This window comes from Schistocerca piceifrons, chromosome 4, assembly GCF_021461385.2.
Source record: "Schistocerca piceifrons isolate TAMUIC-IGC-003096 chromosome 4, iqSchPice1.1, whole genome shotgun sequence".
NCBI lineage: Eukaryota > Metazoa > Arthropoda > Insecta > Orthoptera > Acrididae > Schistocerca > Schistocerca piceifrons.
Genome location: NC_060141.1, coordinates 75542392 through 75562374, shown reverse-complemented (window position 1 = coordinate 75562374; position 19983 = coordinate 75542392). Strand labels below are relative to the sequence as shown.

Here is a 19983-nt window from a genome sequence, read left to right as displayed (position 1 = left end):
CCAGGAATTATTGCTGAGGCACTACTATGTGGAAGTTTACAAATTAGTCTAACATTTTAAGCTGCAGTTCAACAAAAGGACAGATCCTTCTGAGTGTAAAGGCAGTGAAACTGGCTTCCTTTATTAGCTTGGCAATATACTGTTTACACAATAATCTCTTGTAGCTTGTACTTGAGGGAATTTTACACATACTGCTTCATTTCGTTGGTACATTACTGCGAATTTCTTGTGCGTATAAGTAAGTTAATATATTTTTTCTCTTATTTAGGAACATGCTATCATGCTTAATATGTATAATAAAAAGCAGTCCAGTTCCCAATAAATTAATTATTTTTAATTTCATAACTGGCTTTGGTCTGTATGACCTTCATTCCAGAGACTCTGAAATGTACAACATATACAGGGTGACCCATTTATCTTCGCCACCCTAAATAACTGTTTGTCCACATGCAGATTACAAAATGTTTCAAGCAAATGTTCTTTAACCATCAAGGGGACATCAATCAGCATGATTGCCTTCGTTGTAGCTTTGTTTTTTTACAGAGATATGAACAATGGTATGACTTTTTTAAATGGCACCCTGTATTTTTTTGTTGGTATTTCATTTCCTCTCTTAAAGACCTATTCGAAAATGTATCACAGTGTACCATTCACTGAAACACAACGTTATTAATTGCATAACACAACACTGACATTAATGCCCCCAGCGCTTAGTGCAGATACTTGGGGTAATGGAACACATCCACATGCTGATGTTGACAGAGGACAAATGTAAACGTAAGTAGAATGCATATCCGTCATTCTGTCAACCATCGTCAGTTGAAGAGTTGTGTGAGTAGAATGTACACCAACGAAGAGAAGGTAGAAATGCTACTCATCTATGGGGAATGTAATTTAGCAGAACAGTAATTGCAGTACTGTTTTCTTACGTACGGGTACATTTAGTACAGTAGTTTAATCCTTTTAAATACTGTCGTGTAGAGTAGGCATACAGTAAAGGCTGCCCTTTCTACAAACTGCATTGACATAACGTTTCTTTAATTGTTGTTGTTGAAGGTAGACAAAATGCTACGCAGGCACCAGAATTGTACAGACAGCGATATCCTGACGAGAACCCAACTTCCCGACAGTTGTTTTCTCGTCTTGCTGCGACGCCTCAGGAAACGAGAAGTTTCAACCAACGACAGCGCAATTGTCATAGCACTCGCACAGATGAAGCTGCCGAAATTACTGTTCTTGCTTCCGTTGCTATGAATCTACATGTGAACACATGACAGCTTGAACACGAGATTGGCATTCCTAAGACCAGTGTACATTCATTGTTACACATCACCAGTTCCATCCTTACCATGTACACTTACATCAATAATACCATGAGAATGATTTCCAGAATCATGTACAGTTCTGTCAGTGAACACAGCAGCAAATCCTCGCCAACCCAAACTACTTCTCCAATGTTCTATTTGCCGATGAATGTTCCTTCTCAAACAAAGGACAGGTAAATACAAGATACATGCATTATTAGTCCAGCAACAACCCACTTAGACAGGTGGAACAACAGTGTCAATGGAGAGTTAACGTCTGGTGCGGGACGCTTGGTACCACAATTATTGGCCCTTATTTCGTCAATGGTAGTCTAAACGGCATGGATGAATTCTTCCTCCTCCTCTGAATGAAGTGCTGTTAAGAACCAGACTGCTTATGTGGTTTCAACACAGTGGATGTCCAGCATATAATGCCTTGGGTGCACGTCATGTTCTGAATCAAAGGTATCCTACCAGATGGATTGTTAGAGGAGGAACAGTTACTTGGCCTGCTAGATCTCCGGATTTAAATCCTCTGGACTTCTTTCTTTGGGGATGCATTAAAGACATGGTCTATCATGATATTCCAACAACTCCAGAGGAGATGCAGGAATGTATCATGCTTGCTTGTAATTCTCTTCAGCAGGTGGCACTGGAAGCAGTAAATAATTCTTTCATTCAACGAGTGCACCAGTGTATTGGTGTCCAGGGTCACCACTTTGAGCACCGTTGAATGTTCTACTCCTGGACAATGGTGCAGGAGAGTCAAAGTCAATTTTCTGTTATGCTTTTACTTGGATTTCATTTGTTTTCTGACAACTCCAGCAAGTGGACGAGTTTGTGATCCTGGGCTCAAAGTCAGTGTTGTGTTATGTAATTAATAATGTTGTGTTTCAGTGAATGGTACACTGTGATACATTTTTGAATAGGTCTTTAGAAGAGGAAATGAATTACCAAATAAAAAATACAGGGTGCCATTTAAAAAAGTCTTACCACTGTTCATATCTTTGTAAAAAAACAAAGCTACAATGAAGGCAATCATGCTGATTGATGTCCCCCTGACAGCTAAAGAACATTTGCTTGAAACATTTTGTAATTTGCATCTGGTCAAACAGATTTTTTGGGTGGTCAAGATAAATGGGACACCTTGTATAATGACTCGTGTATAACAAAACTTTTCCACCTAAAAATCAACATAAAAACAACATAATTATGATAGAAAATAGAATGATGTGTTACCCGAATGACATGAGGAGCCAGTTCACGGAGCTGGTGTGTTGCACCTACTTGTGCCTGTTGCACACTGCTAACTAGCTAACAAAGGCTAGACGTTACAAAGGGGAAGATCTGCCCACTGTTCCTCATGTGATCAGTAATATAAATGATTAAAATTAACAAATATCATGTGTATTTTACGTTTTGAAAATGTTTTAATGTAAATAGTATGACACACTGAAAGCAACATAGTTTTAACCAATTTTTTGTGTCAGTGTGTGCACATAATAATGTGGTTTTATAATGAGATGCTATTTTATTAAATTTATAAGGAATAGATTAGAGCAAATAGTATAACTTTTGGAATTGTTATGAAACTATTATATTTGTATGGTATGATTCATTATAATCACTTTTCTTTTATCATATAAGGGGGGGATCAAAAAGTTTCCATTGAGGGATTTGCTGCAGTGTATATGCAACACAGCATGACTCTGTTGTGGGTACAGAAGCACTGGCATGTAGGCAAGGGATTAGTGTGGCATTCTGTCTGTCAAACATATATGCAGTATGTGCTAAAATGTGAACTATGATGAAGTTATCACCAAATGGGTCTAAACAAGACCTATGTGTTGTCCTTTCCTTGGCTTTCGAAAGTCAAATACCGGTAGACATTCATCTCTCTCTCTCTCTCTCTCTCTCTCTCTCTCTCTCTCTCTCTCTCTCTCTCTCTCTCTCTCTCTCTCTCTTTACATTAAAATAAAATAAAATAAAAAATAAAAAAACCCTTGAAGGGGCAATGATTCCTGTTTGTTGATGATGTACGGCAGACAGTTACAGACTTCTTCACACATCAAAACATGTTATCTTCAAGTTGGTATGTCAGTGGGTAGGTACTTCTTGTAAAACAGGCTGTGATTAGACAATGCAGTATCTTCATAAAGGCTATCTTGTCTGACCATGTGGGTCCTGTTTAACATAATTATTGCTCAAGAGAACTGGGCTTTTCATGCTAGTACTACACTAATTGCAACACTACCTAATAGTTCTTTTAAATACATGACAGATGGCAACATTTTGTTTGAATTGTTATCAGGTTTTATTGTAAGATGTTATTAAATTGTTTGACATGTTTTAATTAGTAGAGTGTCTGTCTATACAAGTATGCAGGATATGTCTAGTCAACTGCATTATACTGAGTTTAAAGGGAGACGCGTACTGCATTGCACATGACACTATCCAAATTGAACACTACCTGGAACAGTTCCGTCCTCCGTCACAGTGGGACCCACGTCCTCTTCCTCAAAATCACCCTCTCCAAACCTTCCAGGAATTTCTGACTTCCAGCCTTGCTTCTCAATCCATCTTAAAAAACCTTAATCCTACTCCCAACATCACCACTGCTGAAGCCCAGGCTATCCGTGATCTGAAGGCTGACCGATCCATCGTCATTCTTCCGGCGGACAAGGGTTCCACGACCGTGGTACTTGATCGTCGGGAGTATGTGGCTGAGGGACTGCGTCAGCTTTCAGACAACACCACATACAAAGTTTGCCAAGGTAATCCCATTCCTGATGTCCAGGCGGAGCTTCAAGGAATCCTCAGAACCCTAGGCCCCCTACAAAACCTTTCACCTGACTCCATCAACCTCCTGACCCCACCGACACCCCGCACCCCTACCTTCTACCTTCTTCCTAAAATTCACAAACCCAATCATCCCGGCCGCCCCATTGTAGCTGGTTACCAAGCCCCCACAGAACGTATCTCTGCCTACGTAGATCAACACCTTCAACCATTACATGCAGTCTCCCATCCTTCATCAAAGACACCAACCACTTTCTCAAACGCCTGGAATCCTTACCCAATCTGTTACCCCCGGAAACCATCCTTGTAACCATTGATGCCACTTCCTTACACACAAATATTCCGCACGTCCAGGGCCTCGCTGCGATGGAGCACTTCCTTTCACGCCGATCACCTGCCACCCTACCTAAAACCTCTTTCCTCATTACCTTAGCCAGCTTCATCCTGACCCACAATCTCTTCACTTTTGAAGGCCAGACATACCAACAATTAAAGGGAACAGCCATGGGTACCAGGATGGCCCTCTTGTCCCCCTACCTATTCATGGGTCGCTTAGAGGAAGCCTTCTTGGTTACCCAGGCCTGCCAACCCAAAGTTTGGTACAGATTTATTGATGACATCTTCATGATCTGGACTCACAGTGAAGAAGAACTCCAGAATTTCCTCTCCAACCTCAACTCCTTTGGTTCCATCAGATTCACCTGGTCGTACTCCAAATCCCATGCCACTTTCCTTGACGTTGACCTCCATCTGTCCAATGGCCAGCTTCACACGTCCGTCCACATCAAACCCACCAACAAGCAACAGTACCTCCATTATGACAGCTGCCACCCATTCCACATCAAACGGTCCGTTCCCTACAGCCTAGGTCTTCGTGGCAAACGAATCTGCTCCAGTCCGGAATCCCTGAACCATTACACCAACAACCTGAAAACAGCTTTCGGATCCCGCAACTACCCTCCCGACCTGGTACAGAAGCAAATAACCAGAGCCACTTCATCATCCCCTCAAACCCAGAACCTCCCACAGAAGAACCCCAAAAGTGCCCCACTTGTGACAGGATACTTTCCGGGACTGGATCACTCTCTGAATGTGGCTCTCCAGCAGGGATACGACTTCCTCAAATCCTGCCCTGAAATGAGATCCATCCTTTATGAAATCCTCCCCACTCCACCAAGAGTGTCTTTCCACCGTCCACCTAACCTTCGTAACCTGTTAGTTCATCCCTATGAAATCCCCAAACCACCTTCCCTACCCTCTGGCTCCTACCCTTGTGACTGCCCCCGGTGTAAAACCTGTCCCATGCACCCTCCCACCACCACCTACTCCAGTCTTATAACCCGGAAGGTGTACACGATCAAAGGCAGAGCCACGTGTGAAAGCACCCACGTGATTTACCAACTGACCTGCCTACACTGTGAAGCTTTCTATGTGGGAATGACCAGCAACAAACTGTCCATTCGCATGAATGGACACAGGCAGACAGTGTTTGTTGGTAATGAGGATCACCCTGTGGCTAAACATGCCTTGGTGCACGGCCAGCACATCTTGGCACAGTGTTACACCGTCCGGGTTATCTGGATACTTCCCACTAACACCAACCTGTCAGAACTCCGGAGATGGGAACTTGCCCTTCAGCATATCCTCTCTTCTCGTTACCCGCCAGCCCTCATCCTCCGCTAATTTCAAGTTGCCACCGCTCATACCTCACCTGTCTTTCAACATCATCTTTGCCTCTGTACTTCCGCTTCGACTGACATCTCTGCCCAAACTCTTTGCCTTTACAAATGTTTGCTTGTGTGTGTGTGTGTGTGTGTGTGTGTGTGTGTGTGTGTGTGTGTGTGTGTGTGTGTGTGTGTGTGTGTGTGTGTGTGCGTGCGTGCGTGCGTGCGTGCATGCGTGCGCGCGCGCGTGTATACCTGTCCTTTTTTCCCCCTAAGGTAAGTCTTTCCACTCCCGGGATTGGAATGAGTCCTTACCGTCTCCCTTAAAACCCACATCCTTTCGTCTTTCCCTCTCCTTCCCTCTTTCCTGATGAAGCAACCGTTGGTTGCGAAAGCTTGAATTTTGTGTGTATATATATAATTTTGAAAGGCCAGTGTCAAAATACCCAGGCTCGTGAACAGGGGTCGACAAGAGGTTCATGAACTTACACCACTTATTGCCCGAACCGCCCATTTCTGAACCAAATATATCCTTTCAGAATGGAAAGAGGTACCCCAAAATATAATACCATACGACATAAGCGAATGAAAATAAGCAAAGTAGACTAATTTTCTTGTTGAACGAGCACTCGCTTCAGATACCGTTCGAATAGTAAAAATGGCAGCATTAAGTCTTTGAACAAGATCCTGAATGTTGGCTTTCCGTGACAGTTTACTATCTATCTGAACACCTAGAAATCTGAACTGTTCAGTTTCACTAATCATAGGCCCATTAATGTCAAATTAAAACATCAGGTTTTGCTGCATTGTGTGTTAGAAACTCTAAAAACCGCGTCTTACTGTGGTTTAGTATTAGTTTATTTTCTACAAGCCATGAACTTAGATCATGAACTGCACTGTGCTTGGCTGCAGTGCTAGACACATAGGCAGTGTCTCCATCTCTGAATAGTTCATTCCAGCCCAAGGTGCTTGGAGTTGGTGGTCTTGTGTGCATGAGGTGTGCTTGGTGTATATGAATGATGTGTGTGTCTCTCTTGCTGATGAAGGCTGTGGGTGGAAGCTTTATGTAAGTGTCTTTTAATTGTGCCTGTCTGCAACTTAACACGTCTTCTTTATGGTAAGTAGCAATCTGTCTTTCTCCTACATTGTTGATATTGTTACATGGAGTTTCCATTGTTTGAGTAGCTTATTCATGTACACACCAGAAGGCAGTTTTTAATCTAATCTTTTAATCTTTAACTTTTAATCTTTTTAACTTTTAAAGTCTTTAAATGTAATAGTAGATTATAAGCAGTTTTACATCATATTTTTGTGTACATTATGACTTTTTTCTGTTTAAAAACACAATATTTGTTAATGTTAAACATTAGTACTACATATCATTTGAGATATGGTGGGTAGGGCTTCTCCTTTATAACACCTCGCCTTTGCTAGCTAGTTAACAGTGTGTGACTGGCAACAGTAGATGCTACACAGCAGCTCCATTAACTAGTTCCTCATGTAATGTGGAAAACACATTGTTCTGTAATTATGTTACATTTATGTTGGTTTCTAGCAGGAAAAATGTTACCATAAATGTACTTCTCAGAGCCTGTGGTCTGATGATGGTTGTATAGAGCAAAAACAGTTGCTGAAATTGTGACCTGTACTGCTTTTTATTGTAAATTACAAGCAAATGTTACATGTCAGGGATTGTGTGATCCCACATTCTATTTGATTAAAAGATACAGTTTGCAGTCAATATCAGTGCAAGTGTGTTCTTATTAATTTAAGGAATGACTGGAAACAGCCCTTGGAACAGTATAATTGTTCTGTCCATCAACACTTAAAGTATCTATAAAGTTCCATAGTGCTTATGGCAGACCACATATGTCTATCATGATATCCGACTAAAAATTTATACTGCTAAAATAGTCAAGTGTGGAGTTGTCAAAAATTGGACATAGCAGAGATTCCAGTGACTTCTTGTATGGGAGGGGCAGGGGTGGGGGGCAGTTGTGCTACAATTAACATGAAAATTGATGCAGGTCAGTTTTGTCAATTGACAGTGCAGTGATAGCTATCACTAAGCAATATTGGAAATGTAATTTTGAAACTTCCAGCTAGTTTGCCAATTGCACAGGAGAATGGGTACAAGAGCAACAGTATTAGGGCTAGATCAGGTGCCTGGATTATGATAAATGAGTGAGGCGGTGTAATGGTAAGAGAATGAAATTGTATACAGGAAGACTGTGGTTCAAATCCCTGACCAACCATCCAGATTTAGGTTTCCTGTGGTTTTCCTAAATTGTTTAACACATTGCAGATAGATCTTGAGTTTACTCATGTTTTGCAGGCCATCCGTTACAGACAGATCTTGAAGTAACTCATGTTTTCTACTGTGAGGTGTTTTAACTACTTTGTCTGTTTAGGTGTTTACACCAATAGTCAATGCATCAAATATGATTGAATGAACGAATCTGAATTACTTTCAGAAGTTTTTGACTTGATTATTCAGGTGTTTGTAGTGAGAATGAAGATCCAGATGACTGTGTGAATGAATGCTTGTATGGTTCTGAAGATGATTCCATGATCATTAGTCTTATAAAGAAGCATAAGGGGGCAGTGTTTTCAACTGATTCTGGCAATACCAATGAAGGTGATTCCTTGTGAATGATTCGTTTGAAATGGCATCAGAGTCTTCCTCAGACACTGACTGTGCAAGTGCACGAGTGAGACTTGAGCACCATCTCGAATGTGTTAAGACCAATGCTGTGATGATTCCTTCCAAAAAGGACTGGGGCGATTTCCATGCACATCCTATCCCAAATCTGAGCTTGTGTTTCATCTCTAATGATCATGACACAATATCCTTTCTTGGATTCCATGAAAGCTTTCAAAGTCAGTGGGGAAAAAAATTCAGATTTTGCAAGTGTTACAACTTGAGTCTAGATATACCAAATAGTCCTATTGCTTTGGAGATGGCTTATGGTGCAATCTAAGGCTAGAAAGGAAACTGTTAAGAAGACCAAAATATTTTATTGTAATGTAACTGGGTAGATAAAAAATCCACTCACCTAGCAGCAACAGGAGAAAACACACAAATTTTAAGAAAATGTATGAGCTTTCGGAGCCAGTGGCTCTTTCTCCAGGCAGAAGGATTGAAGGGGAAGGAAGAGATATGAAGAAGGAAAAGGACTAGTGAGGTTAGGAAATGGGGATAGTTATGGGAAAGTCACCCAAGACCCTGAGTCAGGGGAGACTCAATGGATGGGGCGAGAAGGAAAGGAAAGACTAATTGCTGGGGACTGCACCAGGTGAGATTTGAAAATCTGGGAACTTAAAGCTGAAAGTTAGCGTAATAATTAAGGGAGAGATTACTGACAAAACAACATGTAATCTGAAATACTTTCAGAAGTTTTTGATGATGATTATTCAGATGTTCCTAATGAGAATTAAGATCCAGATGACTGTGTGAATGGGTGTTTGTATGGTTCTGAAGATGATTTCAGTAACAGATACATCTTAGTCCTGTAAAGAAGCTTAATTAAGGTGGCATTGTTTTCAAGTATTCTGGTACTCTTTCTTTCATTTCAAAAGGGACACTTTCATTTCAAAAGGGAAGGGTTAACACTATGACAAAATGAATCATTCATAAGAACAAAATCAACTTCATAAGAGTGGAAACCAAATTAGAAGTGCATTATACGTGTTGAGGAGAGGGAGGGTGGGGGCAATAGACTGGTAGAAAACAAAAGACCTATGGTCCATCTTTAAAACCTCAGGTCCCTCATAAGGACTAACACCTCAATCCATAGAACTTCCTACCCCACGCACACCACACACTCACATCTTAACCCAATTGCCCTGGTCTTCCCATTGTTGCTGGCTTCAAAGCACCCACTGAATGTATATCTGCCTTATTTGGTCAACACCTGGATCCTATAGTACAGAGACTCCCATCCTATATTACACATACCGATCATTTCCTAAATCATCTGAAATCTGTGTGTGCCCTCTGCTCCTGCCTCACACCTTGCTTGTCACCATTGACACTATATCCCTCTATACCAACGTTCCCCATGTACATTGTCTGTCTGCTGCAGCATCTGACTGATTCCAAATCTATGACATCCTTTCTGCTCACCTTAAACCATTTTATACTTCTGAATAACCTTTTCATAGATTGCTTGAAGATAGCTTTTCTGGGATCGAAGAATGTTCAGCCCCTGTGTTGGATTACACACATTGATGACATCCTTGCCATATGGACTCATGGTGAGGCTAAGATGTGAAAAATTTATGGACTCTATACAGGGTCAGCTACACACTTCTGACGTTCCCTTTTATACAGTCTTGGCATTCAAGGCAAAAGTATTTGTTTAGATGCATTCCCTCTACAGTGGTACATCACCTTCCCACTTTAGCCTTCAATTGACATACTTACCCACTGGTCTAGTTTAAAAACAGATTTCCCGGGCCATCACATCCAATCCTCGTACTGCTGATCCTTCCAAAGAACAACTTAGGAGGAGTATACCTCTTGTCGTTCAGTGCTATCCTATTCTGGAACGTATTTATCAGCTACTTTGACAAGGCTATGACTTCCTAAAATCATGCCCTGAAATGAGGTCCATTCTATCTGACATTTTGCCCACCACACCTAGAATAAAATGTCAAATCAAAAACACTTTCAGCTGTCTATTTTTCCAATTTTATTTTATTTTTGTTGCCAGTTTCAGCATTACACTATGCCATCTTGAGGCCCTTGATTGGTGTGTGGGAAGAATCCCACCTCTTTACAATCGAAATACGGGCCAGCATATAGTCACTGGTATCTGTAGATTTCTTTTTAACAACACTGTCCCTGTGTTCATCAACTGCAGACTGTGCAATTGATGAACGAAGGAATGGCATTTTCAAAAATAATTGTACAAAAGGTGTGATTCTTCCTACATGTCACTCAGGGGACTTGAAGATTGTATAGTGTGGAAACTGGCAGCAAAACTAAAATAAAATTGGAAGTATAGACTGCTGAAGGTATTTTTGATTTGACACTGTATACTGAACAGCCAAGGTCCCGTAACCATCCTGTATGAAGAAGGACTTAATGCCTAGAATAGCTGTTTTTGTCTCCCCAATATCTGCAATATCCTGGTCAGACCCAATGTTCCTTCTGCATCCATTTCCCTACCCTGTGGCTCCTACATGTGTGTCTGTCTCCACTGTAAGACTTGACTATGCACCCTCCTACCACTACCTGCACCACCGCTGTAACTGGTAAAAACATGTACTGTCAAAGGAAGAGCCACTTGTGGAATGACACATTGTGTACCAGCTGTTACATAAACACTGTTTGGGGTTCTATGTTGTGACTATCACCAAGTTATCAGTTAGGATGAATGGGCGTAGACAGAAGGTGTATACTGGCAACACCCATTATCTTGTTGCTCTACAAAGTGGCAGGTGAGACCATGCTGCCTGTTTCATAATACTTGCCATCTGGATTCTTCCCTCTGACAAGAGTCTCTCAGAACTCCACATGTGGGAACTGGCATTGCAACATGTGCTTGGTTCTCGCCACCCAACTAGCCTTCATTTACGTTAATTTCTGTGGTCTCAGGATTTCTTCTCCACAACTATTACTTTCTTCACTCCCTTTTTGCTTTCTACATATCTTTATTTTGTGATGTATTCCCCCCACCCACCTCTACCATGTGTAATGCACATAGCTTTCTGCTTGTGTCAACTCTTGCATGCTGTTTTGTCAGTGATCTCTGTCTTGCTTATTCTCCTGTTTTCAACTTTTAAATTCTCAGGTTTTTAAATCTCATCCAGTGCAATCACCAACAATTGTTCTTACCTTCTCATTCCATCCGGTAAGTATCCATGACCCGGTGTTCTGGATAACTTTTCCGTAGCTCTCCCCCATTTTCCCAATTCTCACCAGTCCTTTTACTTCATCCCTCTTCCTTTGCCTTCAACCCTTCTGCCAGGAGGAGGACTGGCTCGAAAAGCTTGCACATTTTCTTAAAAATTATGTGTTTTTCCCTGCCATCACTTGGTGAGTAGATTTCTTTTATTTGCCCAATTAAATTATATTTTCAAAATATTTTTTGACAGTTATGTCATAGGAGTGAATTGCCAGAACTAATACAAAGCTCGGTAGGTTGTTTTTTGGCTAAGTGCCTTGCTCAGCCTTGCCATTTGTGATTTGGGAAAGGAAATTGGCATGAACATTAGGTAAACATTTGAGACTGCTACTAACACTGATGTGAAGATGTTAGTTTTCGAACCATACAAATAGCCCTTGCCTGGATGAAGCATGCTGTGGAATGTGTTAAAGTAATGTTTGGGTAATCATTTGGGAAGGGATGCGACTGATGTGTTGCCACTGACATGGTTACATCATGTGTACCATGGTCAGCACATGATTAGTGGTGCTTTTGTGGCATATTACGACACACACTCATTTGCTTAAAGCAGTATCCAGCAGATCCCATTATTTTCCCATATTTTCACTAGCTCTATGCTGCTGAAAGCCAGAGCTCTAAAAGAAATGTAGTTCAGGTTGAAAGAGATGGTATCAAAGCAAAATACTGCAGCTTGAACAGGGCCAAGGTTTTGGAAAAAGTTGCATTTAATAATTTATATCAAAACGTTGTTAGGCTTATAAATACAAATATTGAAATAGTGATATAAATACAGAAAATGAAAGGACTAGTGGAATATCAGCAGATATTTCAGTATCACAAAAATTATGTAAATCTAATATTCATATTGTCTGCTTCATAAATCTTGTCTCACTTTTCTTCATGTCATGTTTAACTAAATATTATGGCCAAGTTACTATGCATGATTATGGTATTCAGTATTTTTGTTTTATTATCCAAACTTAATTGCCATTGTAGTACAGGAAGTGCAGTGTCTACGAATAAAAAATATTCTGAATATGATTATCAGTTTCCACAAAGTGGCGAGCTTTATAAAAACTGTGTTAAATTAGTCAAATTAAGTATCTGAAGTGAAGTGTAGCCAGTGCACATATTGTTCGATAAGATCAAGGAGAATAATTTAGGACAGTTATTAAAAATTTAATTCTAAAGTTTGATGTAATAATTAATCCTGTTTGGCAAGATCATATAGCTAAATAGGAAGTCATAAACTCAAGAAGAGTTGAAAATTGGGTGCGGTGGTAGATGCAGTGCAAAATATGTCTATGAAAATTTTCATTTTGTACAACTTTTGATTTTTAATCTATTGTTTTGCTAGGTCCTCACAGGAATTCAGATTTTGACTTGAAAATACGACGGCTTACGGATATGGGAATAGAAGATCATCAAGCACGAGTAGCCTTATCGTCATACAACTGGGATCTCGAGAGAGCCACAGAACAGCTCTTCAGTTAGTTAACAGTGTCAGCTGTGAAATGACGAGAATTAACTGATGTGAAATAGTTATATTCATATTGTCACCTCTTTGGAATCCATCCTTAAGTGCAGTTATGCGAGTCATGTTATGAAACGGAACATTGTCACATGGCAGTCAAGTAGTTTACTAATGTATGTATACTGTGAAAATGGATGGAGGGTATGTGAAATGTAAATACGAATATAATACCTTACATGTATGCAAGTTGTCATTTTTAAGTTTTCTTTTTGTTTTGGAATTTGTACACTAAATAAACTGAATTAAGTAACACTATAACAACAATCTGTTAGCTAATGTCAGTTGTGATGCGCATGCGCACATGCGTGCACCCACACACACACACACACACACACACACACACACACACACACACTGAAGTTTTTATTTTGCTGTAATGTAAAGAATAAAATAGGTATTTCCAGTTGCAGCACACGTAGTTGTTGAGTAAGAGATTAAACCTTGGAAGACCATAGTCTCAGAAATTATTATAATTTTGTTCCATAAGAAAAAAATTTCCTGGAAATTTGTTACGAAACTGTTGTTACTACCGATGATAGTGCTACACGTAAAAAAGTAAAGATGTTTATGCTGTAAGCAATAGCCATGAATATTCTCATTTTTTTAAAGAGTCAGAAAATGATAAGATTCACAAATATTAAAATGATTGTATTGTTTTACTGTATATACACACACGCAACTCTAATTTGCTATTTCTGCCTCATTTTATTGTAACAAGAACATTCCATACCAGTGATTACACAGTTTAAGTTTATTTGTTAAGTTAAACATATAACTTCTGCTGTTCTTGGCTGCTGTTCTTGTTTATTATATAAAACTCTGTTTCCTGTCTTTTTGTATACAGCACATTTTATTTACCTTTTTTCTCACAGCCCTGAATGCTTTCCCATATCCGATAACCAGTTTCTTAACATAACACTAAACAGTATTTCTAATGTTGCCCACCTGGTTGCATAAACAGTAACAAATGAGAGTTCTCACATTGTCGGAAATTAATCAGGTGTGAAAACAGAAGTCTAATGAATATCAAAATAAAATGTAACAATGAAAATAGTAAGGAAATGTGTAACCTACAGAATGAGGAAATCTTACTCTGAAAAGGAATATTGTTGCTTGAAACTTTAAGCCATCATCACAATTGTGCTGCTACCTGTAATTGAAAGTATGAACCAACTTGACTATGATACACGCATCTATTGTTTTTTGAGAGTATTTTGTAACTTTTTAGTGTTCATAAAAGGTAGAACTATAGCCAAGGGTGGACTGAGAGCTTTCCATTCCACATGCTTGTATATTGGTTGTAGGTTGTACCTGTTACTTAACTTTTAATTAATAATACAGGAGAAAAACATAAGTACTCATTTTTTCTCTCGTATCAAAAACCATATAGGCTATGGTGGCAATAAACTAAACTGAAAGAACAAATTATGCGATTTGTCCATCCCCTGAAGATTGAGCACAGGCTCTGAAACACATGAAAAGTAACAAAAACAGCTCAATGACAGTTATGACAGTTGTTTTATTCTCGTGCCTGGTAAGCTTAAGGTGTGGCAACGTTCTTTCATATACGATGTGCTCCTTATGAACAGACACTGCCATCTTTGAGAATGTTTGTTTGTCCAGTTCACTTAACTATGTTATTCCCAGACATAAGAAGTTGTGCATTTGATAGCACATAAAGCTTTAAGTGCCTTTCAAAGATGACACACCGACAAACACACACTCATCTCTGTCTATCATTTTCAGTAATGTACTTGATGGCTGTGAAGAAAGTATTAGTGGTGTATAAAGAACATGAGCGACAAAGATGAGTTAAACAGGTGTACCTCATTCTTCTTCTATACGTGCAGGAAGTCACCGATTGTGTGGGGAGTATTTTTTTGCCAACAGTGCATTAAACTTTCTTTAATTGTAGAAATGAACATAGAGACATGGTTGTTCTTCCATAGATTTTTCTGCGCACATGTAAAGTTTGTGATATCGGCTGTGTGTGTGAAATAGCCTACATCAGTGGGACGGTGCAGCCTGTTGGCGTGCAGCGGAGAGCACAAATTTCACGAATGTCTCTGGCTACATAATAAAATTGGTGGTGGCAAAACAAATGCGGTAAACATATATAGTTCAAGGAGGCTTGCATGCTGGCTAGACAGTCAGTTAAATAAGATACAAGAGGTGATTGAGATAGATGAGCAACCTGCCAGCATAAACCATGGTGAAAGCAAACAAGCTTCCACTGCCTTCTTGGCTGCTATAAGTAGGTAGTTCATGGACAGACAGTGCTTGTGAGGCTGCGCTGAATTTATGGCTGTAAACTCACAGAAGGCTTAAAATTATGTGACCGATCATAACAGCCACTGGATGTAGCAGTAGCACCACATCACAAAAAGCAACTCACTTGCAAATGCTCAGTCAGCCAATACAACCTGTCACAAATGAAAAACAATAAAAAACATCAACTACCATTATCTTTACATCCAGTCATATAGAAAATTTTATTACATAGTGTTACACCTTTTTGGTTAAGGAGAGAAATTGGTTTAATTTGCATTACTCCATTGGTATTACATAACCTGATAAAGGCTACTTACAGTAGTGACTGAAATGTTGTTAGTTCAGAATTTTACAATATGATGCACTCAACAACCTATAAGAATTGTATTAAAACTTGATTGTATTGTTGAATAGTGATATTGTGTCAAAACTGAGTAGGATGTTGGGGAAAGTTTACCCAGTAAGGTAAACTAGCATCACAGCCAGAGTGGTATCCGAAACATGCCTAGAGAGAGAGAGAGAGAGAGAATATACTCGTGTTATTAAAAATGGAACGGTCACTCACAAAACGTCTAGAACAATTTAATGCTGATTGGCACTTGTGTTCAACAATTGATCTTTCACTGTGCCAGCATTCGTTTTCGGTGTATGAATTTATATCTTTTCTAAATAAATCCTTTTAGAGTTTTGGTGCTTCACTTTCTCATAAAACACGCATGAATATGCTCTCTTTCCAACTATGTTTTGTTATTCACATGTTGTAGCTCATTTAATGTGTTACTTTTTAAAAACGAGAGTTGTTGGGTAGAATAATCTTCCTTAGTCCTTCTGTGCTAACTGGAACACAAATCCTGCTTGACAAAAGGCATGTAGTTTTCCCAACAGTTAATATTTCTTTGTAGCATTCTGAAAGTGCTGCCTAATAGCACATTTATCCTTGAATTCCACTTCCCTCAGTATTAATTCCCTATCATTAGATGCAAACCATTGACTTAGTGTACATTTTGTAAGTGTTTTCTACTCTTTTTCTCTTTCTTATTGTCACTAAATTCAGTGAAATTAACAACTGTCCACCATGCCTAAGAAATATTGTCTGTCGTCTATTTTCCATGCGTGCTGTGCAGAGGTGAGCTAAAATGTAGCAGTACCTAGTTGTCACAGGATCAAGTTAATCCTGCTATAGCTGGGATCTGAGTGCGCTTTGTGAGGCAATACCTCTGACTTTAATTACAATACAGATGTTAGTTTGATTCTATATATGATATTATTCTTTTGCTACAATACAAGAGAAGGAAAGTTGCTACTCACCATATAGTGGAGATGCTGAGCCACGATAGGCACAATAAAAAAGATTCACACATCATAGCTTTCAGCCATTAAGGCCTTTGTCAGCAGTAGACACACAAACACCAGCAGTAGTCACACATACACACACACTCATGCAAGTGCAACTTGCACACACATCTGCAGTCTTAGAGAGCTGAAACTACACTGCCACTTCTGTTATAAACTTAATCCAAAACTTTCAGTTAATCATCTGGAAAAAAATTTTTGCACTATTGGTAGGCTATCATTATATCTTTTTATTCAAGAATTTCATCATTTATAGGCCTTCATAGCTGGACTGTTGTACATTATTCTTCCTTTTCTCCACAAAACTTGTTGCAATGATCTATGAATCACTAACAAGGTTCAATTTGGTTTCTAATGTTAACGTTGTTCCAGTGTATAAAATGTTCTTAGTTTTTGATGATGCCTACTGTTGTCTGTAGTCTTTTCAAATTCGGTGTTGTCTCTTATAGTGAGACATGGTATCATTTAACTTAAACCTTGAGCAGTCCACCAACCAGACACAAAGTTGTACTGTTCAGCTCCACTGTTGTTGTACAATTGTGAGCCCATACCTATTCCTTCATTATTGCTTCAGCTTACACGTGATAGGCTGTGTTGTCATACATATAAGTAATCTCCAGTAATATAAAATAAACAGTGAGCTCGGTGAGAAAAAATTTACAACCCACGCAACAAAATGCTCTAGATTCTGAGCTAACAGCACAATCCCACAGTGAGGCAGTTGTTTATGAGGTAATTAGTAATTGAATAAGCCTTTGGCTGGAATCTGATGCAGCTGTGCGGTTTAATGCTTCAAGTGGCTCAGTATCACTCAGTATCATGTGGTAACAGTTGCATGCAGTAACAGAGTGATATAATGACAATTTCTTTTCTTATTGTTTAATTAAACAGAGATTTGGCTCATAAAGCTTATTTTATCATTGTTAAAGTAAAAGAATTTTAAACCGTGATTTTTCTCATACATGGTACCTTGGTAACATACAGTTATTGTTTACATGTGTACAACGTACACTGTGCATAAGCTCGTGATAACAAAAATCAGCGCACCTGCTTGAGGGTTAAAGATTAAGCCAGATCCAAAGTGATTATAATTAAATTTCCAGTTAAAAATGTTTATTTCAAAAACATATATATTTAATTATTGCCACCCTCAATATACTCCCCTCCTCTGTCCCTACAATGCTCCATGTGAATTTTCCATTGATGGAAACAGTGCTGGAAGTCTTCCTCTGTGAGCCCTATGATGACGCATGACGCTTTTTTCCTTCCACTGCTGCAGCGGATTGAAATCTTGTTCCTTTTAATGCAGAATAAATGAGTCACGTGGTGCTAGATCAGGTATTCTTCAATTATCTATTAATGGTTAGGGCATAATAGTACTTTGCCCACATCAATGTGTAATGTGAGGGATGGTTAAAAAGCAGAATAATCAGGTCATAGAGACAGCCACAAGCTTGCAGTATAGAAGTATGGGCAAAATATAGGCCATTGTTAAATGTACTCTATTTGCCTGATGTAATTTAGGAGCAACAGAGGGAAACCTATATCTGGATGGCTGTATTAGGATGACAGCTAGTTTCTAGTCACTGCTAGTTTCTAGTCACTGCCCTTATTATGTTCACTGTGACACATATGATTACAGCCACAGGTAACAATTTTTTCAAGCACTGCATTTGGTGTTATTTGACATGTGGAATCGACTACAGTACCTCAGAACTATAAAGTTAACATTCTGGCTTGAGGATGTAGTGTGTATACTACATTGGGCTGGTAGATGCGCACTTCAACTTCCTTTAATTGATTATTGACTACCCTTTAACCCTTAGCTTCACCCACATATGTTTTCAACATACATATTGAACTCATCTCCGCTTTACCCTCTCTGTGTCCACCCCTCATCCTCCCATGTCTATCTGTGTATCTCCCCCCCCCCCCCCCCCCCCATCTCCTTTGCGCCCACTCCCCCTTCGTCCATTTTTTCCAGCCACTCTTCTTTTTCCATCTGCTCACTACCCCTCTACACCCTCCACCTGCACATGCATCTACTCCGCCCCCCCTTCTTCCTCCTCCTCCTCTTCACTCTGTCTATCTAAACTTGTCTCTAGCCATACTCATTGGCATATATAGCCCCTGCAATACAGTTCAATAAAGCAGGTCAATACTTCTACTACAAAACACCTGTCTTGCAGGGCAGGCTACGCATTAAATCATTTATTTGCCCCTCACCTACAGACCGCCATGCAAAGTAGGTCAGTAAAGCAGGCAATACTACTCCAACACAACATGCTGGGCAGCCCACATGCCAGAGCCCGGAAATCTGGTTCTTGCCCCTGACATGGGCTGCTCTGCAGAGCATGTTGATATGGCAGGACAACACTGTTCCTACACTTGCCTGTCATTCAGGGCAGTCTATATGCCAGGGGCGGAAAAAACACTTTTTTTCTGCCTTATCTCCTTCTCTTTCCCTTATCGGTCTAGGAGGTTATAAACCCTACACGCTGATGCTCATGAGACCTTCTGTTTCTGTTGTGCCAAATTTGGTTACCATCAGTTAAGGGGTTTGGGAGGAGATCCTGGGCACACACACACACACACACACACACACACACACACACACACACACACACACACCTCTGACAATAAAGTTCGGTGAATGAAATCAGAACAGTCGACCAAGCAACACTGGCGACTCACAACACTGCACCTGCGTAGCAGCTGGTGTTCACAATGTGCACCCATGGTAGTTTAGTTGAGCATCGTGTATGTTCAGTGTTAGACATGTTGGATGAAGTACTTGTTTAGTGCATTGGTTCTGAACTGAGAGCAGGACAATGAACGAGCAAACAATCAATTTAAAGTTTTGTTTGAAGCTTGGCAGGACACCGAAAGAAACCCTGGCATTGCTGGTACATGTTTATGGGGATCAAGCACTGTCCGTGAAGTGTGTGAGTGAGTGGTCATTTTCAAGGAGGCCGCGAAAGTGTTTCTGATAATCCCCGTAGCGGACGACGGCGACCACCATCAGTGACGAAAATATCCAGAAAGTGAGGACATTAATCATGAACGACCATCAATTAATTGTGGGCACGATAGTGGATGAACTGCAGATGAACTGTGAATCCGAGTAACAAATCCTGACTAAGAAGTTAGGGAAGAGGAAAATA

At 39.9% G+C, this 19983-nt stretch overlaps 1 protein-coding gene across 1 annotated transcript in view; it reads left to right on the top strand.

Annotated features, from left to right (window-relative positions):
* The window catches only part of LOC124795400 (ubiquitin-conjugating enzyme E2-22 kDa), a 109364-nt gene extending 95341 nt beyond the window's left edge, over positions 1–14023 (top strand). The window contains exon 5 of the mRNA XM_047259416.1: positions 13019–14023. Coding sequence (XP_047115372.1) covers positions 13019–13155 — 137 coding nt within the window. The 3' untranslated portion in view covers positions 13156–14023. The remainder of the gene's footprint in view (positions 1–13018) is intronic.
* The last annotated feature ends 5960 nt before the right edge of the window (positions 14024–19983 follow it).